General features: G+C 49.5%; 1 protein-coding gene across 1 annotated transcript; it reads left to right on the forward strand.

The window, feature by feature from the left end:
• The first annotated feature begins 4,451 nt into the window (after positions 1-4,451).
• Positions 4,452-24,729, forward strand: LOC121835778. Its single transcript, XM_042290272.1, has 3 exons — positions 4,452-4,571; positions 5,733-5,880; positions 23,871-24,729. Exons 1-3 carry the CDS (start codon positions 4,452-4,454, stop codon positions 24,641-24,643), a joined length of 1,041 nt encoding a protein of 346 aa, XP_042146206.1. The 3' UTR covers positions 24,644-24,729.
• Positions 24,730-25,690: the final 961 nt, after the last annotated feature.

Raw genomic sequence — 25,690 nt, forward strand, 5'->3', positions numbered from 1 at the left:
TGGAAGTCATTTGCATGCGAAACCCAGCTTTATCATTTCCACATGACCTTCACACTATACTTGACCAGAGGTTAAGTATAGATTTATATTAAGATTTTTCAAAGGCGTTTGATAAGCTGTCTCACATACTATTTCTGTTAAAACTCAGTAAGGAAATTATCACTCTGAACGTTCTGACCGTGATACATCATTTCCTAACAAACCTCGGACATCGGGTTACCATCAATAATTATATTTCCGCGTTAGTCTCTCTGGCTTCAGGAGTCCAATAGGGTTCAGTTTTAGGTCTTTTGCTACACTCTCAGAAAAAAAAGGGTATATTCTTACCCCTTGTCCCATCCCATATACGACACCCCAAAACTTCAGTTCAACGTACAGTGCGCTGACGTCTAACAGACGGCCTCAACTTTTACGAGGCACTTGAGAACGGTGAGATATACCTCATTAAACAGTTAAAGTACGCATCAAAAACTACAGAAAAGAAACACTGAGGTTTTGCAGTAATGCTAAGAAAATCCCGATTACTTTTTTTTTTTTTTGTGGTCAATAACACGTACGTTAGCTATTTTAATAAGTTGTACCACTCGGCTATCAAGCCGCCTGTGAAAGTTGGGAACATCGGTTCGACGTCCACGAGTTGTACGCCGAATTGAAATTTTGGGGTGTCGTATATGGGACCTTTCTTTTCTGAGAAAAGTATTTTTAATCCACAGCAATATCCTACCATGTCATATATCAAGAAACATTTCACTATTTGGTGATAACTACGTTTCCTACCGACAAGCGACCAATAACCTTGATTCAAACCAGTTACAAAACAATACCAACGTAGTATCACTTTGGTGCGAGTCATGATCTATGCAACAAAACTTAACTAAATGTAAATAATCTGTAAAGAGCGCGACACTGTTAGCGCGAACAAGCGATCGCCGGTTTTCCCTTTTTTTTTTTTTTTTGAAACCAAAGGATGTCATCAAAGTTATTATTGCTATAGATAGAGTTCATTTAGGTCTATATTGCAGGCGATAAAATTTCGTACTCGTGCTAATACTATTTACAAGTAAAATGGGAAAATTCGCCGATGTCGTGTTCGCGCTAACAGTGCACAATGTGTACGTATACCGATATACGACACTACCTGCAGATTAGAATATTCAAGTAGTTGCACTGCACTAGGTATCAGAGTGCCGGTACCTTGGTTGGTGTACATATCACGTCTGGTCTAACCTGGAAATCTCACATAGATAACGCAACTAACAATGAAAATTGCATGCTGGAATGTTTAAAGAGAAACTTCACATTGGCACCACAACCACTAAAAGTAATGATGTATAAAACACTGGTACAACCGAAACTAGAGTATGCATCGCCTGTTTGGTATCCTCATCAGTCTTCACAAATTGCATCACCCGAAGCAATACAAAAACAAATCGGTACTTTTCATTTGATTCAAATATCATATATTTTCATCATATGAATATATAATGAAAATGTTATCTCTTTCTCTACTGTCTAAAAGGAGGACTGTTCGTGATTTAATTTTTCTGCATAAGGTTGCGAATGGCGCTGTTGATTCGGCTCAACTCCTTGCAAAAGTGAACTTTCATATTCCATTCCGAGTAACTAGACACTTTGTTTGTTTTGATGTTCGCTCGCCATGTAACACCTTACCTCTCTTACGGATACAGTCATTATATAATACCTTCGCTCCACCCCACCTTGATATATCTGCATCAATTCCTATGTACCGTCGTGATTTAAATGATATTATTCTAGCCCCTTAGCATCATGTTTGTCTTGGATGTTTTATCTTTTTAGTAAATGTTTAGAGCCTATGTACTTGCTTGCTCATTTTGCTTGTTGTGTTGGTGCACCAATAAGAAGACCAATGTGGTTGTTTTTGGGCACCCCAAAATACAGATTATTATTATTATTATAGATCATCGAACGTCAAGTGTTTTCATTAAGAACTAAACTTTCACTCCCACAACTATCAGTCCACAAAAAAAATCGCTCGGTTAATCTTATTTCACAAAGCTTATCACACTAACCATACTCGGTGAGATAGGTTCTTCGAACTTCATGAGTCAGTAATCAACATAAAGTTGCTATCCGTCCCTCTATTAGCAATGCTTTTAACTATTCCTTTATATCACGTGTATCCCTCCAATGGATTCACCCTCCGGGTTCATCCTCTCAATTACTGACAGTGTTTTTTTTTTTCTTTTAAGAAGGCCTTAAAGGGGCGGTGCAACGGTATTCAATTGGAATTTTTTTCACTTTACACGAGCTTACTGGCACTAGTGGGACTCAAGGATAATCGCACGCAACGCCACTAACCAAGAAACTCATTTATTGGGCTTTAATTTCCAAGACAAAACCGAGCGTTTTCATTCAATCTCTCCTTCGCAAAAACCTGATGACGTAGCTGGGCGGTAGCAGTACCGCCCAGTGACGATATTTGAATGCGGCTCATAGATTGGACCCGAGCATTGCGTGGGCACTCGATTTGGGCTCGCGATAATCTATAGCTCGAGAAGCATTTCGGGTAGTGTCCTGTGTCCAATCGCTGCACTGACGAAAACAGCCGAACCATAACAATGTGGAACGCAGCGCGTGTCCTGTGCCTTGCCAACCGCAGCGCATGGCTATGATCAACATTGGCGGCCTATAATCGGCTCCAGATCACATGGCCGCTTGTTCTGGCTGCGAGTTGAGGGGGTGAACGCTGCTCGGTTTTCTTTATTTTTTGCTGCGACTTCGATTGCGTGTAGTAAAAAACGAACGGGTATTTACAGGTCATTAACGTCAGGGATCCGTTCTAAGCGGTATTTGCGCAAAATACAAAAATCGTTGCATCGCCCCTTTAAAAGGGCGGTGCAACGATATTCATTTGGAATGTTTTTCACTTTACACGAGCTTACTGGAACTAGTGGGACTCAAGGATACTCGCTCGCAACGCCAATGACAAAGAAACTCCTTTGTTGCACTGTAATTTTGAGGACAAAACCGAGTGTTTTCATTCAATCTCTCCTTCGCAAAACCTGATGACGTAGCTGGGCGGTAGCAGTACCGCCCAGTGACGATATTTGAATGCGGTTTATAGATTGGACCCGAGCATTGCGTGCGCACTCGATTTGGGCTCGTGATAATCGATAGATCGAGAAGCATTCGGGTAGTGTATTGTGTCCAATCGCTGCAATGACGACAACAGCCGAACCATAACAATGTCTGGAACTCAGCGCGTGTCCTGTGCCTTGCCAACCCCAGCGCATGGCTATGATCAACACTGGCGGCATATAATCGGCTCCAGATCACATGGCCGCTTGTTCTGGCTGTGAGTTGAGGAGGTGAACTCTGCTCGTTTTCCTTTATTTTTTTCTGCGACTTCGATTGCGTGTGGTGAAAAACGAACGGGTATTTCACCGGTCATTAACGTCAGGGATTTGTTTTAAGTGGTATTTGAGCAAAATACAAAAATCGTTGCATCGCCCCTTTAATCAGTCCCTGCCTGATTTTGTTGATCTTACTGCTTATTGTTTTTTCTTCCCATATGTCATTCCAATAGAAACACATTGTTCCCCACTCCCCTTTTGTAATGTTTTATGCCCTGAGCGTGAATAATTAAAATGAAGTGAGGTGAAACAAACCCACCCGTACCCCAAGTCTTGGACATTCCAGTCACCTCAGCTCTCCAAAAACATTCCTGGCTACGCACCTGGGTACTGCACCTCGGTAGGTTTCGCCCTCGGTGTTGAAATATATATCTTATCTTGCAACGTTTCCCATTGGCCATTCAAGCACTTACTCGGTCTGTCTTTCTTGCCTTTTCGATCGCCCTTTCCCGCGCCAACAACTCGGTTGGTGTAATGTGGTGCTCCTTCTCGAGAATACCACGATGCTCACTAAAACAGCCCGTTTGAAATTAAAGAACAATATAAAGGGTTGGTGAACGTACTCTTCGTATTGGAAATGCATCCAAAAGTGAGCCGACGTATAGCTTTTTTTTTCGTTTTTTGGCCGCTTTCTTAGGCTCGATCTAATGACTTCAACTTGTTCTCTGCCTGCTCGGCTGTGATAACCCCGCCTCACTTTCCGACAACGGTGTCGGCCAGCTGCAGCCACAGGGCCCTTATGCTCCTAAACATAAACATTTATTGTTTCTTATTAGGCGTGTCTCGTAAAATTTCCCGGCAAAGGTGCACTTGAAACCTCCATTGGTGCTGAGATATTCTCCCAACTTTTTTTAGGCACCGATAAAAAAAAAAAAAAAGAAACTTTGTTTTTACGACATTAAACAGCTGCCTGTCGACGTCAGCTGGGGGTGGACGCGCGGGCTGCAGCACCGCTTGGTTTGTGGTCGGCTCGGAGGCTAAACTGAGCGTAACTCGTTCTCCGTCTCAAATAATAAAATACGAACATTGTAAACGTCAATGTATTATAATGAGGTAATGATCGACGTAAGTCAATCATTCACCAAACGTAAGCAAGCCTACGCAGCCTTGCATACGATTTGTACAACATACAAGTACAAATTGTACAACTTGCGTTGTACAATTTGTACAACGCAAGTTTGTTAACACACTTGCGTTAGTTCGACACTGCAGAGTGCGACTGCAACGGACGGGTTGCTTGGCACGAGTTCCGTCGGCTCCAACGAAACAAAATAAAAAACCTGTTTTTTATTTCGTAGTTGACGGGGTTGTTGCCGTAAAATGCGGTAGCAACCCTTACTTCACAAGCACTCGGTCCGACTCGACGCAAGTGTTTGAAACGCCGTTAAGTCCTAACTTCCGTTATGTGGACCATCCCGCTTCCGTCCACTGCAGGTACACCAGTTTCATCTACGAGTGAAAATACTACACTTTCAACGTTCTTCTGTATTACAAACATGGTTCAAATAAACGCCCTAAGAAACACGGAGATCAAGGTAGAGAAGAGGCGTCTGCCTTCGCCGTCTGCTTTCGTCGCCTGCTACACCACTAACGCTGAACTGGCTTCGGAGCCCGTGCAAGCATTTAGGGAACTGGGATTGAACTTGTACAGAACTGAGACGAATCGAACGCGCCAGTGCAGCGCCCGTGCCACTTCCGGTCGGATCAAATATGCCAGTTCCTGTAACCTATACTCGTCACACGAAGGAAAAAGTAACTTATGTGCATTATTCATGCGCTACACGAAGTAGTTCTTGCAACTTTCAGTTGTTGAAGGAAGAAATTAGGTGGTTATCGCTTAGAACGTGTAACTTTCAATAAAATAACGGCAAGCTAATCTAAAATTTACCCACATATATCCTTATTTACCACATAAAGAAGTAAATCAGCAGTGCCTTTTTTTTTAAATTTTACTATGGTTATTGAGGAGAATACAAGTATAGTTTATCTAATTCAGGTGAATCGAACAGTTATAATGTCGTTTTCATTGAACGTTTGAACGGTGTTTTAGTTGATTTACATTCTCATTAAATTCATTGGAGATTTCCATTTTCATTGAACGCTTGAAATGAACGTTTGAACGTTCACTTCAATTGAACATATCATTGCTTTTTATGTTTTCATCGGAAATTATGGCGTTTGACGCTTATGTACACCGAGAAAAGTATCCGTGACGCAAGTCAAGCGCTTCGTCATCGCGAGGGATCAAAACATGCGCGGAAGTTGCTCCAAGAACATCAATGGGCGGTAGCAGCATGTTACGTGTTCCGGATTCTGCGACCGTCGCTTCCACTGCAGGTGGACATTGCCGCTGCAGATAAGGAATTTCTCGTTCGGAACGGAGTCAGCACCTACAAGTGTAAAGAGTGCACCAGAGAGCAAGGAACCAATCCGTCTAGGCTTTGCATCCACGACTTGCCCAGCAGTATGAAGCCCGGCATTGAAGGTAAAGTACACTCTGATAAGCAGGAAAAAGTACGTGCATATGTAGCAGAGCTACGACCAATCATTATTCAGCTTTGCGAAAAGATTGCCATGTTCTCCACCAAAATACAGGCGCTGCCCCAGGCAGACAATGAACAATTGCAACTTCATCTAGCCCGTAATGAGGAACTGCTTCGTAACTCCTCAAGCACTGCTCCTCCTCGCTCCATTTCGACGAATTTAGAAGCTGCTTTTGAAAGTTGTGTTTCAACAATTAAGGGTACTCCGACAGGTGTAAGTAAACCATATTTTTCGAATTCTTTAAATTTGGATACTGGACTTTCAAGTTATGCGGTAGCGATTCGGAGCACTAGTTACGGCTGGTGCAGACGTGCAAGCAACGGCGCAAGTATGATCGAGAACCAATTGGAACCGTGCATCTAATCTGGAGCCTAGAGAACCCTTGGTTTCCTCGACCACTGGTATCCACGGCAGCCAATCGACAACTGGCAAGGACGGATTCACCATTACTTAAAAGACAAGGAAAGTCAAGCCCGCCACAGGCACGAACATCACTAGTAAGCTGACGTCCGCACCTCGCCCTCCGCGGAGTCGGGCGCTCTTTGTTTCTCGTCTTGACCATACAACAACTGTTTACGATATCACAGAAAGGCTCAGCACCGTTGTTAAAACATTTGTATGTACTGTGGGCAACCTGGGGATCAAAAGCTTTGGACCAGGTGGCCCGCATGCCAAATCGTCCACAGTCATTTCCGCCGCGAGGGGGCCAAGTAACAATTGGCCACGCGAGCGGTGCTCCAACACTGATAGGCCGTTGCAGTGGATGCGCGGGACCTCTTGCGATCGCGGCGCGGGCGATGGCGGGGAATAAATGAATACGTGTTGCTGAAGCAGTGCCTCGTGTCATTCTCCGAGAGGTTTAGCAGCAAGGAAATTCCTCCACTGGCGCCCAAACGTGAGGAAGCTGTTTGTCTGGGAAGATGGCCACCGAACTGGGTTCGTTATTGCTTCTAACAAAGTCCTTTTTGAGTTTCTAAATTTGCCCGTGTTTCCGAAACGTTTTTTTTTTTTTTTTTAGAATTTATTTGAGAAAATTTAACTGCATTCAGAACCTCTAAGTAGTACAGAATGTCGTCTACGGGGGGCGCCAACAAACACGTGAGCGATTAGCCAACCACGTCGCTTGGCGGAGCTGAGTAACAACGGGATCACAGAGGGGAGGGGGGAGGGTTGCAGGCATTGTTCAGTAGGCCTTGAGCCAAACTCACGGGGCTCAGCATATTGCCCAGCACCCTGCAGGAAAATGTCAGAGGGTGCTCAAGTACCCATTACACGCCCGGGGTTTTAATGTTTGTACTTGCGTACAAACATTAAAACTGACAGCCCTCACGTTTTTTTTTTTTTTTTTTTTTTTTGATAAATAAACATTTTGTGGTTGAGAGTGACTCCGCTGAGCGAAAGATATAGTGGAGCTCAATGAGGCAAGAGTTACCTAGAGTTACCGCGAAGTCGGTGGCGGTTTCGTTGAGTGGGGTTTAGCAGACGACAAGCTCATAGGCTTTGCTACGCGGAATTCGCTCACTCCCGGAAATCCGCTCACTCCCGGAAATCCGCTGTCGAGATGGAACTTCTTTGTCATTCGTGAACTTCTGGGCTTCCCTGAGGACGGTCTCATTGACGGCAAGAAACTTTGTTTACTCCACTACGACAGCAAGCTTGCCAGCTCAGCCGTAGGTGCTCCCGTACGTTTGATTTTTTTAATCGGCGTTCGAACGTTTAACAATTACCGATTTGATCTCCGGACACTCGGTATAAGGATCGCAGCATACCATAAAATACTCGCCTCCGAGCACAGCCTACATGCTTCAGTGTTCTTACTTTTGTGCGTTTCTTCCATAGACTTGCGTGTATTGCCTTTGTCAAGCAATGGCCGCCGGTGGCGACACCGACGGGCTCCCGATCCGCGAACGCCAAACTGACTGAGCTCCAAAATGGCTCCCGCAGAGACCGCAGTTTACAGGATAACCTGTTCGTTCTCGCGCCGCTCATTGAGATCGCCAGAAAAGAGGGACGATATTTTATATGCTGTTTCTTAGATGTAGCGAAGGCGTATGATAGCGTATCAAACGGGTCCCTCATCCAATGCCTCATGAGACTATATATGCCCAGCCAATGGACGAACTTCATGCGACGATTGTACGACGGAGGAGCTGTCACGGCTAAGTTCGGAGGCTTTGATGTCCAGAAGGGCTGAAGTGGAGAGGGGCCTGAAGCAGGGCTGCCCTCTCTCGCCCCTCCTATACACGAACTCATCTCTGTTACGTCACGGCGCGGTGGTGGCGCGTCGGACGCACTTCCGGTCCGGGGTTGTGGGCGGAAGTGCCCATCTGAGACGTGTATTCCTGCGCTGTTTTGAAAGGAACCAGACAAAAACCTGCCTTATTGTCAAAATGCTGCTACTTGGGCTGTACCAAAGGGCCGAGAAAGGTTTGAAGGTCAGTTTTCATGCGCTCGGTTTGTCCGAGAACGTGGATATATGCCGTGAAAAGGGAAAACCAGACGCCGTCGGACCACGATTGCTTGGGCGGTAAGCATTTTGGGTTGAATTCACGGATACTTCTGGCCATCAGATTTATTTGTTTTGTTCCAAAATGAACGCCGGAAAACCGTCAAGTTGTACGGACCACCTGCGGACTACGTTCAGTGCATCTTCAATTTGAAACGGTCGCCCTATCGTTCGAACTGTCGTCTGCTCTTTCAAACGTTTCTGCTTGTCGTCTGCTCTTTTAGAGGACACCCGCCCGTAGACCAAACGTGGACCCGGTAATTGCGATAAGAAGTAAGTACAGGCCTCAAAAGACTTAAGTTTGAAGGTTGGTAAGCAGGCTCGACGTAAACAGTCGATACAAGGAGATGTTGATCACTATTACCAGTGGCCATCATCGACTTGTTATGCCTGATTCACTTGGTTAGATTCTGCTTGCGATTTTCAGTATTGACGTCGACCATCTCAGCTACGGTTCAGGCTTTTGCAGTCCGAGCGACGTCGCTACTGAAAATTGCAAGCGAAATCTCATCATGTGAATCAGGCTTTAGCGTACATTCTGCGGCGTCCACGCGGAATGAATCGCCGCATGTCAGATTATTCACGCGAAGTTTTGCGGTGTAACGAGCCTCGTTAATTTCGCTGACGCCGCTCAAGTAGTCAGACATCGTTAGGAGGACGTAGAATCAACAATTCCAACGCAAAAAAGAGCGCGGGGACTCACACCGACGCCGAAAACATCGCATTTCAATGGTTTGTTTATGGGCGACGGCGAGCTTCTTGCCCACACCCCCATCGCGCATGCGCGGCGCCGGTGGCGTCCGCTAGGGGCGCTCCGGGCTCTCCGGTTTGTTTGTAAACATGAGTTGGTGTATATATGTTGTACACGGGCGAGCTAGAACAACATCTCCTGAAATCAGGGCTCGGTTTCTCGCTCACACGCGTAGAAGAGGGTTGTGAAACGCACTGGACACTGCCGGGCCTCGCATACACTGATGACCTGGTGCTCATGGCGGAAGACACGGAAACACTTCGGGAGTTGGTAGACGTCTGTGAGGAAGAAGTGGAACTACTGATACTTTAATTCCATGTTTTAGAATCAGCAGTAGTGCAGTTCTCTGGAGACTACACAGGAAACAGAGTGTTGAGGCTGCAACAGGAAGCGGTCGCGGTGTCGGATCAGTACAGATATCTATACGAACGCGCCCGACTACTGTGACAAATATCAAGCAAATATTCGACAGACGGAAAAAAGAGGGCAAAACATCTTACGTCGGCGAATTCTGTGGAGCGGCAATAGATACCTGTGGTAGGGGTCGCTACTATTAGGTTGTATATATATGAGAGAGTAAAGAGGCAGACGAAGACTTGTTTCGTTCCACCCGGACCAGGCGCGTGTGTGTGTTCGTTCCTCTCTGGCCTCGACGGTCGCCGGTCTCTACATGGTGTCAGAAGTGGGATGCTAGCGCCTTTTCTCTTTTCAAGCGCCAGCACCAGCCTCGGAGGAGACCGCCATGGCCGAAGGGGAGGGCGCCGCCGCCGGTCCGGGAGCGTTGCCAGTCGGTGCGCTCAATCTACGAGCACCGCCCCAGTTTGACTTCAGCAACCCCGGAAAATGGAAACAGTGGCATCAGCAGTTTGATGACTACGTCTACGCGTCAGGACTCTACGCCGCCAGCGACAAAGTCCGTGTTCGGACCCTACTATACTCCATGGGGCCGCAAGCGCGGGACGTTCTGACTTCGTTACACGTCGACGATTCAAACTTCGACAACTACGATCTCATCGCTGAGATGTTCAACGCGTACTTCGTTCACCCAGTGAATGAGCTCTACGAGAGCGCACGCTTCCACAGACGGTTGCAGCAAGCGGGTGAGTCAGCTGACTCCTTTTTTACGACGCTCAGCAACATGGCAAAAAAATGTAACTACCCGTCGTGAGAAGTCGAGGAGCGGCTCATTCGCGACCGTTTTGTGGTGAGCTTGCGAGACACAAAGCTGTCGGACAGACTGTGCCGAAACACGAAGCTTACGTTGGACGAAGCGCTCATTCAAGTTCGCCAATACGAGGACGCAGAGAGGGAACGGAAGCTGCGGGACTCGTTGGCATCTACAGCCATGGCAGCTTCAGCAGAAGCGAAGGCGTTAAACATTGACGCAGCAAAAGTTGCGAAGAACCGCCTGCCAAGGCCGAAGCAAGCAAGCGGTGACGCAGCGAGAGCATCTTCATGCGGCTTTTGCGGACGTTCTCCGCATCCGCGCTCAGAGTGCCCTGCTAACCGTGCGCAATGCAACAAGTGCCACAAGAAGGGCCACTTCGCAGCTGTCTGCCGCGCCAAGAATAAGTTGGCTTCACTGGAGCTTGGTGCCGTCCGTTGTCCGTCCAAGGCTAGAGCGAAGTTTGTAGACGTGAAGGTCAACGACGTACTGCTGAGCTTCAAGGTTGACAGCGGAGCGGAGGTCACCGTCGTCCCCAGTACGTTTTCGGGGTACCAGCTCGCCTGGAGCCCCCAGAAGGGGAGTTGACAGGACCCGCCGGTCAACCGTTGGACGTGCTAGGAACGTTCGTCGCGGCCTTGGAATGGAAAACCAAGCGCGTCAAGCAGAAGCTCTACGTTGTGCGTTTGCAAGTTGTTCCCTTGTCGGGATTTCCGGCAATTCAGGCGTTGGGCGTGGTCAAGTTTGTGGATCACCTTCCGGAGTCTTCTGCCGAAAACAGTCCTACTGAGCTCGACGGGACTTTGTCAACACAGCTCTTTCAGGGACTCGGAGAACTTCGAGAGCAGTACACAATTCGTCTTCAGCAGAACGCGGTACCGTACTCGCTGCACGTTCCGCGAAGGGTCCCCATCCCACTACGCGATGTCGTAAAGTCTGAACTAGACAAGATGGAGGCCCAAGGGGTAATCCGAAGAGTAACCAAACCGACACCGTGGTGCGCAGGCATGGTAGTGGTGCCGAAAGCTTCGGGAAGCTACCGCATATGCGTGGACCTGACTCGACTGAACCGGGCAGTGCTTCGTGAACGTCACATCCTGCCGACAGTGGATCAAGTGCTTGGACTTCTGGGCGAGGCGCGAGTCTTCTCCAGGCTCGACGCCACGTCAAGTTTTCACCAAGTGAAGCTGTCAAGTGAGTCCCAGGAACTTACAACGTTCATCACCCCGTTCGGACGGTTCTGCTTTTGTCGGTTGCCTTTCGGGATTACCCCTGCGCCGGAATATTTTCAACGCCAGATGTCGTACATTCTGGAGGGCCAAGATGGAGTTGTCAATATGATTGATGATATTCTCGTTTTTGGCCGAGATGTTGTGGAACACGACAAGCGTCTCACAGAGGTTCTCAACCGCTTAAAAAAAGCAGGTCTGACTCTGAACAGGTCCAAGTGCAAGTTTGGCGTCACCAGTGTAAAGTTCCTTGGCGTAGTCGTCAGCCAGAATGGCATTATGCCAGACCCTGAGAAGGTGGAGGCTGTACAGCACATGGAGCCACCGGTCGACGTCAGAGGTGTCCGTAGACTGTTAGGCATGGTCAACCACGTTGGTAGGTTTTTGCCACATCTGTCTGCCGTCACGGCACCTATTCGAGAATTGCTGAGCAAGAAGAGTGCGTGGGTCTGGGGACCAAACCAGCAGGCTGCCTTCCTCAAGTTGAAGACTATGCTCTCTTCAGACATTTGTATGGCTTGTTACAATCCGGAGCACCGGACCATAGTGTCTGCTGACTCCAGCTCTTTCGGTCTTGGTGCAGTCCTGCTCCAGAATCAACCGTCTGGCGAGCGTCGGGCGGTGGCTTTTGCTTCACGGTCACTTAGTGCGACCGAGCAGAGGTACAGCCAGACCGAAAAGGAGACTTTGGCAGTCACATGGGTCGTGTGTCGCTTCGATGAGTACGCCCGGGGACTGCGGTTTACAGTGGAAACCGATCACCAGCCCTTGACTGCGTTGCTTGGCGACATGGACGTAGACCTTCTTCCTCCACGAGTTCAGCGACTGAGGATAAAGTTGATGCGGTATCAGTACCAGATTTTATACGTTCCTGGGAAGCTCCTGGCAACGGCCGACACCCTGTCCCGAGCGCCGTTGAGCCGAACAGCTCCATCAACCTGCGACAGCCTAGAGCTGTACGTCGAGAGCGTGGTTCACGCAATCCAAGAAGGTGCGCCCGTCAGCCTTGAGGTGGTCCGTCGACAACAGTCAACAGATGGCGACTGCACAGCACTGGCAAAGTTCTGTGACCAAGGTTGGCCTCAGAAGACCAAGGTTCCGTGTCACCTAATGAAGTACTGGAACTACCGCGGGGAACCAACCGTTTGTGACGGTGTGCTTCTCAAAGGAGGACGCCTCGTTATTCCTGCATTGCTGCGACCTGAGGTCCTGCAGGCCATTCACGAGGGACACCAAGGAGTCAACCGATGCAAGGCACGGGCTCGAGACTTGGTGTGGTGGCCCAGTATCGGCGATCAAATCAAAACCATGGTCGAGAAGTGCGAGCGCTGCCCATCGACGAGGGTACAGCGGGCTGAACCTCTCATGACGTCGCCTCCAACACAGCTACCTTGGCAACAGGTGGGAGTCGATTTATTCCACTTAAACGGCCAAGATTTTCTACTGATGGTGGACTATCACTCACGATATCCTGAAGTAATGACACTGCGAACCACGTCAAGTCAAGCCGTGATTTCTGCAGTAAAAAGTGTCATGGCGCGTTTCGGGATCCCTGAGGTACTTCGAAGTGACAACGGACCACAGTTTGCCTCCCACGACTTCGCCAGATTCGCGGAAGACTACGGATTTAAGCACGTCACTAGCAGTCCTGGATTTCCGCAGTCAAACGGAGAAGTGGAGCGTACAGTCCGGACAGTGAAGGACCTTTTGGTTAAAGGCGACGATCCGTTCTTGTCACTTCTCGTCTATAGAGATACTCCTGGCGTCTTGGGTTTTAGCCCTGCTCAGCTGCTGATGAGTCGACAGCTCCGGACTCAAGTACCCAAGGCTGCCGAGAAACTCCAGCCGGCATGGCCAAAGTCACAGGTCTTTCTGGAGCGGGACAGCGCGGCGAAGCGACGCCAAGCTTCCGACTTCGACCGTCGTCATGGAGTGCGCGAGCTCAGGGAACTTTCACCTGGCGAAGATGTGTGGGTGACCGACGCACAGTGCCCTGCTCATTCGCTTAGCCGAGCGCAACGCCCACGCTCTTATGTCGTCGAAACTCCGCGGGGTGTATTGCAGAGAAATCGGCGACACCTGGTTCCTTTCGGGAGCCAACCTACGGAGCCTGTTCCCGGCCTGCCAGCTCCGGTTCTGCCGGTTCCTGCGGCCGATGGAGCCAATGGCCTCCAACCCCAAGGTTCTGAACAACGAAGCCTGGTTACAACTCCCTCTCCGCAGCCTTCTGCCGAGGAAGCTCCCGCAGAGCCAAGGGCAAGTCCGAGAGCTGATGCAAGTCAGGCACCAGCGAATGTGTGGATCCACACTCCTCGACGCACGATATCTGGCCGTCGAGTAGTAACTCCAAAGAGACTGCACTTGTAGTGAGGTAGTATGTCCTGATGTGTTCATCCACGAGTGATGTTTCTGAGAAAGGGGGATGTTGTGGTAGGGGTCGCTACTATTAGGTTGTATATATATGAGAGAGTAAAGAGGCAGACGAAGACTTGTTTCGTTTCACTCAGACCAGGCGCGTGGGTGTGTTCGTTCCTCTCTGGCCTCGACGGTCGCCGGTCTCTACAATACCGAATGGTGAAGGAACTATGGAAGGCTGTGCAGGTGCCTGAAATTACGTTCGCCAATGAAATAATTTGTGTCACGGCTGACACACGAGCCTGTTAGAGAGCAGGCAAAGGGATGTCGGCCGTCAAGCACTTAGTTGCCACGTACAAGTGGCGATTAAGGCGATTAGGGTGACCTGGGATTGTTGACTTTCGAAGCAAGAAAGGCAGCCGGCAAGCTTTGTTATCAAGGACGGCTCCTACACATGGGTAAAATTCAATGGGCCAGACAGATACTTGACTCTTTGGGTCTCCGATGCCTACAGACACGGTGGGTAAAGCGCGTCTACCAGCTCCGCAAAAAGAACGCTTTTTTTTTTTTCACCGACCCAGTTTAGGAAGACATGGAAGGCAAGAAGCAGGAACAATCGAACACCTGATCCTCCACTGCCCGGCCCTGGTGCCAAAATGGGAGCTATAGTCGACACGCAAGCCGACCTAACATCCAGCCACAACGGTGGACGGCAGGCGACGCCACCGGCGAGTGTGCACGGAGGCTATAGAGCTATAGCCACTACAGCTCCCCAACCTGCACAAGCGCCATCACTAGCAAAAGCATTGGGATTTTAAGAAGAGGCCGACTCCGGAGCACACTCCACGGAGAGATGGGTGGGCCGAAAAACCAAGCGGCTGGCAAATTGGTAGAAAAAAAAAGAGAAATATGTGAGGGGCTACACAAAGGAGCCCACTGGCTTGGACCCGATTAGTACGTGACCCCCCCCCCCCCCCCCCTTTCCAAAGGGGATAGCTACATTCGTCATCATCATCATCATCGATTAAAACCCCTCGATGTGTTTACGTTTGTCTTACAAGTAGCGTCAAATGTGCCAGTGCACGAGGTCTGTGTCCCGAGCGGCCCTTGTCCCTTGTAAACAAATGGCGGCGCATCATTGAAATGAGCGGCCTTTGGAAACGGATGGTGTCGGAGTACCCGCTCTTGGCACGTGTCCTGCGTGTTTCCACAACAATGGTAGACTGTACTTGTAAAAAAACGCCTTTATCAAGGGGCTTTAGTTGCGATTTAAAGGGGCCATGAAACGAATTTGGGGCTGGGATAAATGATTTTAAATTGGGACTTTAGTAATCGCATATCGTTTAGTTTGCCAAGAGAAAGAGGGTAAAAAGTCAACGGCCAGCTTTTCGGTACGAACATTTGAAAATATTGCGGACTATTTTGTACCTTTTTTCGTTCGAAAGCTCTCCGCCTTTTCACGAGGATACATCCGCGGTTCCCAATGCGCGTCAGCGGTGCCAACCTGACGTCAGCCGAGCCCAGCTCACGCATTGGACACGAGGACTGCGTCACTCGGAAGTATGCGCTCGTCAACAATAAATCCGTCGACGAATATTCGGATTCGCGTTCGTGGCCAATGAGTGCCCTGACGGAACTTATCGTCACCGGGGAATGTCACGTTCTAGGGTGTGCTTAAAAAGCACGGTGGAGGCTAGGAGTCATCGCACCGCTGCCGAAGAATATCACGACGACGTGATCTCACAATTCGCATTTGAGTTGAGGATTAAAGCTAAGGAGAAAGAAGAAGGAAAATCGTTTTATGACCCGCTTTAAGCGCGCGCCGCGCGTTCACAATATCACCCGGGCGCGCACTTAAAAAAGCATGCTTCAAAGGCTCCGATATGTGAGACACAGACTCTTATATAGCGCTGTAGTCTCGTTGTATATATGTACAGCTTGTAAAGGAAAAGGAATTAAAGAGCACGCGCCTCGCGCATCGCGCTGCGCTGGACATTCTATCAAACATGGTGTCAGAAGTGGGATGTGCTGACCACTGCTCTCCTCCCGAACGACACGTCAGCACACCCTAAGGGCCCTTGCCCTGAAGCCTTAACCTGGCTTTAACCTCTACGGCCTTCACTACGGACCTATGCTCTTCATCTGCCGACAGACCTGACTCCCCGTAACCGGATGGAACGTCCAAGCCAAACGCCAGCGAACGTGACTTCGTTCCAGATTACGCCGCCTGACCCATTCACGATTTCATCGCCGTCAGACTGGCCTCAATGGAAGAAGCGGTTCCTGCGCTACCGCGCTGCTTCGGGACTCTGCGACCGTCCAAGGGAGAGTCAAGTCGGCACGCTGGTGTACCTCATGGGCCCCCAGGCAGAGGACATTTTCAACACGTTCAAGTTGACGTCCGATGAGCAGAAAAACTTCGACGTGGTGCTCAAGAGCTATGACAACTACTTCATTCCTCGAAGAAACGTCATCTTCGAACGGGCGAAATTCAACACCAGAGTCCAGCTGGACGGTGAGTCCGTCGAAGATTTTGCTACAGCTCTCCATGCCCTAGCGGACACCTGCAACTTCGGAGAACTCCGCGAGGAACTGATCCGAGACAGGCTAGTCGTAGGCCTCAAGAATCACAAGGTGTCGCAAACTCTTCAGTTAGACCCCGACCTCAATCTGTTGAAGGCACTCACAGTTGCGCGTCAGAACGAGTCTGTTCAGCTGCAACAGGCAGAACTCCTTCAAGGCCATCCCAAAGAAACTGCAGCCGTGGATGCACTACACGTGAGAAAGTACAAGTCTGCTAAACACGACTCCGACGCCAAGCCACCGTCTAAGACTCAGCATCAACCCACAAAAGGCAGCGGCAAGAAAAATCAAGCCCGCTCATGTGGCTGGTGCGGTAAAGAGCGGCACGCGCGAGCTCTCTGTCCAGCAAAGAGTGGCACGTGCCAAAAGTGCAGAAAGAAAGGCCACTATGCGACTGTTTGCCGGTCGGTGCAAATGCTGCAGACAATCGAAAAAGAGCCAGGATTCCTTGGTTTGGTGGGTGAAACTGCCTCGTCAACCTGGGAAGTCGCTCCGCAAGTGGAAGCGAAAATACTGATCTTCAAGATCGACACGGGGGCGGACGAGACTGTCATTCCTGAACGACAGTACCATCAGCATTTCAAGCATATCCCTCTAAACCCCACAACGCGTCGTCTTCAGGGACCTGATGGAAAAGCTCTTTGCGTCTCGGGGGTGGCCAAACTTCATTTCAAGTTGAACGGCCGAGAAAGCCTCGAAGACGTTTACATCCTTCCGCTACTCCGCACCGCTCTTCTTGGCAAGCCAGCCATCAATCGCTTGGGACTGTTCAGCTCCCTCAACTCTGTTTCGGTGTTGAACGTCGACAAAGATTTCCCTGAGGTCTTCCAAGGTCTTGGCAAGTTACAACAGGAGTGTGACATACTGCTTCGACCTGACGCCACTCCACATGCTCTCACGTCTCCTCGTCGGGTGCCTCTACCTCTGTATGAGAAGACAAAAGAGGAGCTTCTACGGATGCAAGAAATCGGCGTCATCAACCCCGTAACAGAACCCACCTCTTGGTCTGCTCCAATGGTGGTGGTACCCAAACCGTCAGGAGCACTGAGGATCTGTGTAGACTACACAGAGCTCAATAAGTTCGTCCTACGTGAATGGCATCCCATTCCGGCGGTGGAACACACCCTTGGGACGCTGCAAGGAGCCACCTGGTTCTCAAAAATGGATGCCACGTCAGGATTTTGGCAGATTCCTTTAAGCGAGAAGAGTAAAGCGCTGACCACTTTCATCACGCCCTTCGGTCGCTTTTGCTTCAATCGCCTACCATTTGGTATCTGCTCTGCCCCGGAACACTTCCAACGGCGCATGAGCGACATTCTCCAGGGTCTTGAAGGTGTTGCTTGCCACATGGACGATATCCTTGTCTGGGGATCATCGAAGGAACAGCACGAGCAACGACTCCGCGCTACTCTAGAGCGAGTTCGAGACGCAGGCGTGACCCTGAACAGAGACAAATGCCAGTTTGGCGTCACGAAGATACAGTACTTGGGGCACATCATCGAGAACAACCACGTTCGACCTGACGAGAACAAGATAAAAGCAGTCACTGAGATGCCGAGGCCAACCTCCAAGACTGAACTCCGACGGCTGATGGGCATGGCCACCTACTTAGGTCGTTTTGTACCTAACATGGCAGAGTTGCTACAACCACTGTCAAGCATGTTGTCATCAAAGCAAGAGTTCGTCTGGGAGACCGCGCAGGAAAAAGCATTCTCAAACTGGAAAAGACTACTCTCATCAGATCCAGTCCTCGCGATGTACTCCCCGAAGAGACCAACTAAAGTCACGGCGGATGCCTCCTCGTATGGCCTGGGCGCTGTCCTACGTCAGCAGCAAGACGACGGTCGCTACGCTGTCATTGCCTATGCTTCCCGAGTACTAACCGAGACTGAACGCCGTTACGCTCAGATCGAAAAGGAAGGCCTTGCTCTCGTCTGGGCCTGCGAGAAGTTTCACGACTACCTCTGCGGAACTAAGTTTTGCCTGGAAACGGACCATAAACCTCTTGTCTCGCTGTTTGGGTCGAAAGCGATTGACGACCTGACACCTCGACTGCAGAGGATGCGCATGCGCTTAATGCGGTACGCTTTTGAAATCATGTACATTCCAGGCAAAGACATCACCGCCGCTGACGCTTTGTCAAGGTCTCCGCTGCAAGGGAAGATCGAAGACAACGAGCTGGAAAAAGAGATCGAAGGCTACATAAACCAGCTGTTTTCAACGCTGCCAGTTGCTCCCCCTTCGTTGCAAGAGCTAAAAAGGGAACAAGAAGAAGATGAGTCCTGCCGCCAACTCCGCTCTTTCACACAAAAAGGCTGGCCAAGTCATCGTGATCTGCAGCCTTGCCTAAAGGAGTTCTGGCCGCATAAAGACCATGTCACCGAAGTCGAAGACGTCCTTATGCATGGCATCAGAATCATCATCCCGAAAAAGCTCCAGGAAGCAACTCTTCGCATTCTGCACGAAGGCCATTTTGGCATTGATAAATGCCGCGCGAGGGCAAGAAACGCAGTCTGGTGGCCAACAATCGACGCTGACATTGAGAATTCGGTGAAGTCATGTCGGACTTGCCTCCAACAGAAAGGAAACAGGAAAATGCCAATGAAGCCCACGGAGTTTCCAGAAAGACCATGGCAAAAGGTCGGCATGGACCTTTTCTTTCTTGGAGGATCGTGGTGGCTGATTGTCACAGATTACTACTCGAGGTTTCCCGAGTTAGTGAAGCTCACTAGCTTGACTGGCAACGCTGTCGTCACACACTGCAAGTCCATCTTTGCAAGACACGGCATACCGGAGGTAGTCATCAGTGACAACGGACCACAGTTTTCCAAAGGACCCGACTCATCGTTCGCATTGTTTGCGAAAGAATATGGGTTTAGACACACAACTTCAAGTCCCCACTATCCACAAAGTAACGGTCTAGCAGAAGCTGCTGTAAAAATAATCAAAGGATCCCTGAAAAAGTCGGGAGACCCGTACCAGACCCTTCTTACCTACAGGGCGAGCCCCCTCAAGAACGGTTACTCACCTGCGGAGTTACTAATGGGTAGAAGAATCAGAACAACTCTTCCAACTTCTTCAAACAGCCTGCTTCCTCGTCTCCCAGACAAAGAGAAACTAAGGGCGTACGAAGAAGAAAGCAGGAAGAAGCAGAAACTCTGGTTTGATTCCCGCCATGGGGTGCGAAATCTTCCTGACTTGAACGTCGACACGGACGTCTGGGTAGTGGACCTCGAGAAGTTCGGCACGGTCCACAGGTCAGCTGAGGAGCCGAGATCATACTGGGTGGACACTGGCGATACGTCCGTTCGCCGCAACAGGACACACTTAGTCCCGATGCCTGAAGCGACCGCCGAAACCACCCATCGTCGAAAAAGTACACCGAATGTACCTCTGTTCGTTCCTGCATGTACCGACACGAGCCACACACACACGACAAGTGGAAGATGTGTTATTCGACCAAAACGTTACGCCACCTGACTTCCTTTTTAGAAAAGGGAAGATGTGAGACACAGACTCTTATATAGCGCTGTAGTCTCGTTGTATATATGTACAGCTTGTAAAGGAAAAGGAATTAAAGAGCACGCGCCTCGCGCATCGCGCTGCGCTGGACATTCTATCAAACACGATAGTGCGGTACGCCGAACGTAGCTTATCAGCGACCTAGTTTACTAACCGGACGCGCGAGCAAAAAATTCCATTCTATGACCGATGCTTTTAGGCGTGCCTTAGAAAAAACAGGTCGAACCATGGATAGGTGTACTTCCTGGCGAGAAAACATTGTATAATATACTAGAATTTTACTTTTTGCTTTGGTGCACACGTTCTCTTAAAAGGCACTTCGTTCAGCGTTAATTATTTGCTTTAAAAGTCCTATGGCTGCTTAGTTAGCTGTGTGCCAATGTCTTTCGGAGCAGGAGGCTAGCCCCTTGCAAAGGCGCGTTTTATGAGTACCGCCAGTAATTGTTGTGGAAATGCGCAAGACACGTTCCACGAGCGGGTGCTCCGCCGCCGTTCGCTTCCAAGGGCCGCTCCTTTCAGTGCTGTGCCGCTATTTGCTTCCAAGGGCCACTCGAGACACGAGCCTCGTGCAGTGGTGCATTTGCGCTACTTGCAAGACAAACGCAAACACATCGAGCGGCATCAAGTGGCGCTGCGGAACGGTAGCCCCGCAGCGTCACCGCTACGCCGGCTACTGCGGGGCGTGCTCCGTTGCCATGGCGCGCCCGCGCTCTTTCCCAACTGATTGCCGTTGCTACAAGCGCGAGCATGTGGCCCTGAACAGTGCTTACACTGCAAAAGCGCGCATGCTTGGCAAAAAAAAAAATTGGGTTGTGTGGTATGTTTATACAGCCTAGAACTTGGTCTGCCTCACAGGGGCAATGTTCACCCCCTCAACTCGCAGCCAGAACAAGCGGCCACGTGATCTGGAGCCGATTATATGCCGCCAATGTTGATCATAGCCATGCGCTGGGGTTGGCAAGGCACAGGACACGCGCTGCGTTCCAGACATTGTTATGGTTCGGCTGTTTCCGTCATTGCAACGATTGGACACAGGACACTACTCGAATGCTTCTCCAGCTATAGATTATCACGAGCCCAAATCGAGTGGCCACGCAATGCTCGGGTCCAATCTATGAGCCACATTCAAATATCGTCACTAGCTACGTCATCAGGTTTTGCGAAAAAGAGATTGAATAAAAACGCTCGGTTTTGTCCTCGAAATTACACTGCAACAAAGGAGTTTCTTGGCCAGTGGCGTTGCGTGTGAGTATCCTTGAGTCCCACTAGTGCCAGTAAGCTCGTGTAAAGTGAAAAAACATTCCAATTGAATATCGTTGCACCACCTCTATAATGTGAAACGAAGTATATATGATCTGAAATCGTTGACACGAAGGTATTTTGGAAGGCTTGCATTCACTCGTGCAAACATCGTGAGCACCAAGACATTAAAAGCCTGGCAAGGGTACCATCGCTCGCATGCTGCACGGGTTTGAGGCTTGTCGGTGTCGGTTGTTTTTGTTTGTCGCTCTGGTGAGAGTTGAGCATTAGGGCGAACGCTCACCCAAAGCATGACTTGAGTTCCGAGCATGCACAGAAGTGAGCCTCTATTTCTTAGGGGCCCCCTGACATTGATGCCCCCTATTCTAAAAATTCCTAAGGCTGGAATTTTAGCCTCAGAAAGTAACCCCTTTTAATATACGAGTAGTCTCTCAGACTACTGTTATAAAAAATCGTCAGGTATACGAAAGAATTGTCGGACTAAAGGGCATTTGGGGGACATGTAGAGCTCGTAACTCCCGGGTGAATTGAGCAACAGGAGCGAAAGCTTGCTTGCTCTCTTGTTTTGTTGAAATTGCACCGTCCCAGTGCCATGTTCACTTATTTTCACACCAAATAACGGCCGAAGAGGTCCCATGCCACGAGAAACTGAGGGATAGGTGGAGACGAGAGCGTGCAGGGACGTCAAAACATCCAGCTCTGGTTGGAATTATTAGTGAGTATAAGCTAGCTGTATTTGCCTTCACTCATACTTCGAACGCGTTCAGTTGCAATTAGCCGGAGTTCAGCGTTTCGCGTTCGCGTTCGAAGAGTGGATAGAATAAGGCAGCTATGCGGAGCGCACGTTCGTCTGCTTATTGCGCAGGGGTTGCAGTGACGTCAGAACGCCGAGCTCTGATTGGCTCTGATTAGAAGGATTCCGGGTAGACATCAATGCTAGCTGCCTTTGAGGTCTACCCACTATCCTTCCAATCGGAGCCAAACAGACGCTCGACGTTCTGACGTCACCACAACCTCTGCGCAAGGAGCAGACGAACTTGCGCTCCGCACAGCTTCACCTCTACCCGCTAATCATTCTATTCAGAGCTCGGCCATCTAAAGTTCCCTCGCGCTCTCGTATACCCCTCTCCCTCGGTTTGTCGACGCATGAACAAATCAAAGTGAAAGGCGTCAATGGCAAAATGGCGAGCCCCCCGCACGAAGGCCCTCGACACGGGGTGGGCAATCCTCGACCCTTACACTCAAATCAGTCTGAGACCTCTCGTTAAGTCGATAATAGCAAACGCACCAAATGCTATGAGCACCGTGACGGTGCACTTTCGATGCTGCTTTATCGACTCCATTGGTCTGTAATTGCGTTGTCGGACTTCAAGTGAAACCGAGTCTAGTTCAGGACCGGAAGCCCAGTGAAAGCGCCGTAACCATGCGCTTTCAGGGACTACGCCTGTGTTTGGTTGTCATGCATTGATTACAACATGTTTCGGTGACGCCCTCTTGTGATTCTTATTCGTGACGTCACAAGTTGAATTTTCGGTTGCGAAAGTTAGGTTTGATAGTTGTGCAAAGCCATATATAACGGTCCGGAATTGCTCATATTTTCGGGAATGAAAGCGGACAACAATACGACTTACGACGAGTGTTTGAGGCGTTTTTTTCGTGCTCTGACTTAGACAGACTGTTTCTGTGCGCGTGGGGATACGTATGTGTGAGACAGAATGTGCGTGTGTGCGCGTGTATGGGCGTATGTACATCATTTTATGTTTGCGTGTCTGCGCGCGCGCGTGTGTGGGTCTGCGTGCGTAAGGTGCCGTGTCTCAAGGTTCTGCTCATTACAAGTTAGCAGCATTTTTTTTTTATAGTGAAGCGACATATCAGACATTCAGATTGATTGACTGAACCTAAAACACAGTTCTGAAGCTTCCTGTACCACTCAAGGTACAGAACGAGTCCCCTTCTAAATTGTAATAAAGTGGTAATGTGAGCTAGATGGTACATCACTAATATTAAACAGCGCACAAAAAGTCAGCGGAAGAGAAAAGGACAGTAGAGCGAAAGAGCGCTGATCGCCTCGGCGCGTTATGCCACCATCTAACCCATTTCTTTCTTAATTAAACCTTTTTTACATTCTTTATCTGCCTGCCGAGGGAAGATCGGTGGCCGGAAGACGTTCGAAACATGAGCTCCGTGGAAGCGTCTGCAACGGCCCTTGCTGGCCGCGGTTCTAATCACTCCGGTGAATCGACGAACGATGACTATAAAATTGTTTTACCACAGATGCCTACAGGAATTACGAGTGAAACATCGGTGCTTCTGCATTGCGATTTGAAAGGGCGCCCCTACCGTATCCAGGATTTTCGACAAGAGATGGCCAGGTGCGGCGTACTCGGCGACATCGCAGCACTTGGTGCGTACCAAATGAATCATGTTTGGATGGCTACCCTTCGAACGGCAGAAGCAAAGAGACGACTCGTGGACGCCAAAGAACTGCAGGTGAAGGGTCTTCGGTGCCTCGTCGTGGATCCCAGCATCACGGAGGTACGGCTTCGTCTATACTGGATCCCGTATGATGTGCCGGACGACGTTGTGCGTAAGGAATTGGAGCCGTATGGCAAGGTCCTGGAAGTGAGCCGGGAGAAGTGGAATGTTGAAGGCTTCCAAGGGATCGAATCAACGACAAGGTGTGCGCGGATGACACTGAACGAAGGCGGCACGGCCGATACCATGCCACACCAGCTTCGGATCCAAGGTGGTAACGTACTTGTTGTGATCCCTGGTCGGGCGCCCTTGTGCTTACGCTGTAAGCGCACAGGTCATATTCGACGAGAATGCAGGGCGCCGAAGTGCTCGGAGTGTTTTCGCTTCGGGCATTATGGCACCGAATGTGTCAGGTCGTACGCCAGGGTGGCCAGCGGGGCCGGGACGGCCGAGGCCGAGACCAATGACCACGCCATGGATGCCGAGGAAGCGGAGCGTACTATCCAGGGCTTGGCGCCAGAAGTTTCAACCCCTGCCAAAGAACGCAAGAGTGAAGGAAGCAGCTCCTTGGGGGCAGCGAGAGAGAACGGAGGTCAACCGGAAGGCGCACCTCCCAGCGGTGCCGACGTGAAACCCTCTGATGCCGGAACAGACAAGGAATCGAACGACGCAAGCACCAACGGACCTTCAGATATGGACGACACCAGCGAGTCAACTAAGCGAGCCTTCGATGACGATACGGCAGCAGGAAACGGAGCACGCCAACTACACCCCTGGATGGAACGCACGAAGAAGGGGCGTTACCAGCCCGCGCCCAACGATCCTAAAGAGGAACGTCGGCGCAGGGAAAGCAAGTAAGGCGTTCTTTGCCTGGTTTCCTGGTGTTTAAGATTGCTGCATCAAGACAACTTGGACCCTGACTGCTTAGGTTTTTAGTGTCTGCACCGAAGCAGAGCACATGATTTGTGAGTCCCAATCAGCCATTACAGTTGCAACGCTGAATGTTCGTGGTTTATGCACTAGAAAAAAGCAGTACCAAATACAGCGATTATTGTCGAAAGAGCAACCCGATTTCTTGGCGTTGCAAGAAACTAAATTGGCTGAGGCGGAACAGGTAGAGGAAGCAGTCAGACCTTTCATGCCTAACTACGAAATCTGTGTGACGCATGCAGTTGGTCATTCGGCAGGGTGTTTCCTGCTTCTGAAAAAGTCGGTACCGTTGTCGCAGTTATGCGTTACAACGGACACTGAAGGACGTTTCATTATGTGTGATTTTGTGCTAACGTCAAATCAATTCAGGCTTATTTGCATTTACGCCCCAAATGTGACCACTGACCGCGTTTTATTTTTTGGCGGTTTACGTCGGTATCTTGATTGCGATAGAGCTCTAGTCCTTGTGGGTGACTTTAATTGTGTTGTACGACAGTTGGATAGATCGCCAATAAGACGGAACACTGATAAGAGTGAACTACTTTTGGGCGAAATGTTGGAGGATTATGACCTGATTGATGTGGGCACTGTAAAAAACGCGAAGAAGGAAATGCGCTTTACCCATTTTCAAGCGTCGTCCAGTGCGCGTTTGGACAGGGTGTATGTTTCTGCCCCTCTAGCAGAACATTTAGGAAAGTGCCGTGTCACTCCAGTCTTTTTCTCAGACCACAGTCTGGTTATCGCGACGATAGGCGACAGAGCACCTGAAAAGAAAAAGTTTAATTGGAACTTATGGAAACTAAACATAAAGCTTCTGAAAGACAACGTCTTTCTAAAAAATGTAGAACAGTTTTTGAAAGATGCTTTTAAAGAGCCGGGAGTGGACATTTTCGAGAAATGGGAACTGGCAAAACAAGAAATTAAGGCAATCGCCATTGAGAGGTCATCAATTCTTTCGTACAACGCCCGGTGTGA

Source organism: Ixodes scapularis, unplaced genomic scaffold (assembly GCF_016920785.2).
Source record: "Ixodes scapularis isolate PalLabHiFi unplaced genomic scaffold, ASM1692078v2 PGA_scaffold1__304_contigs__length_218370807, whole genome shotgun sequence".
Classification (NCBI taxonomy): Eukaryota; Metazoa; Arthropoda; class Arachnida; order Ixodida; family Ixodidae; genus Ixodes; species Ixodes scapularis.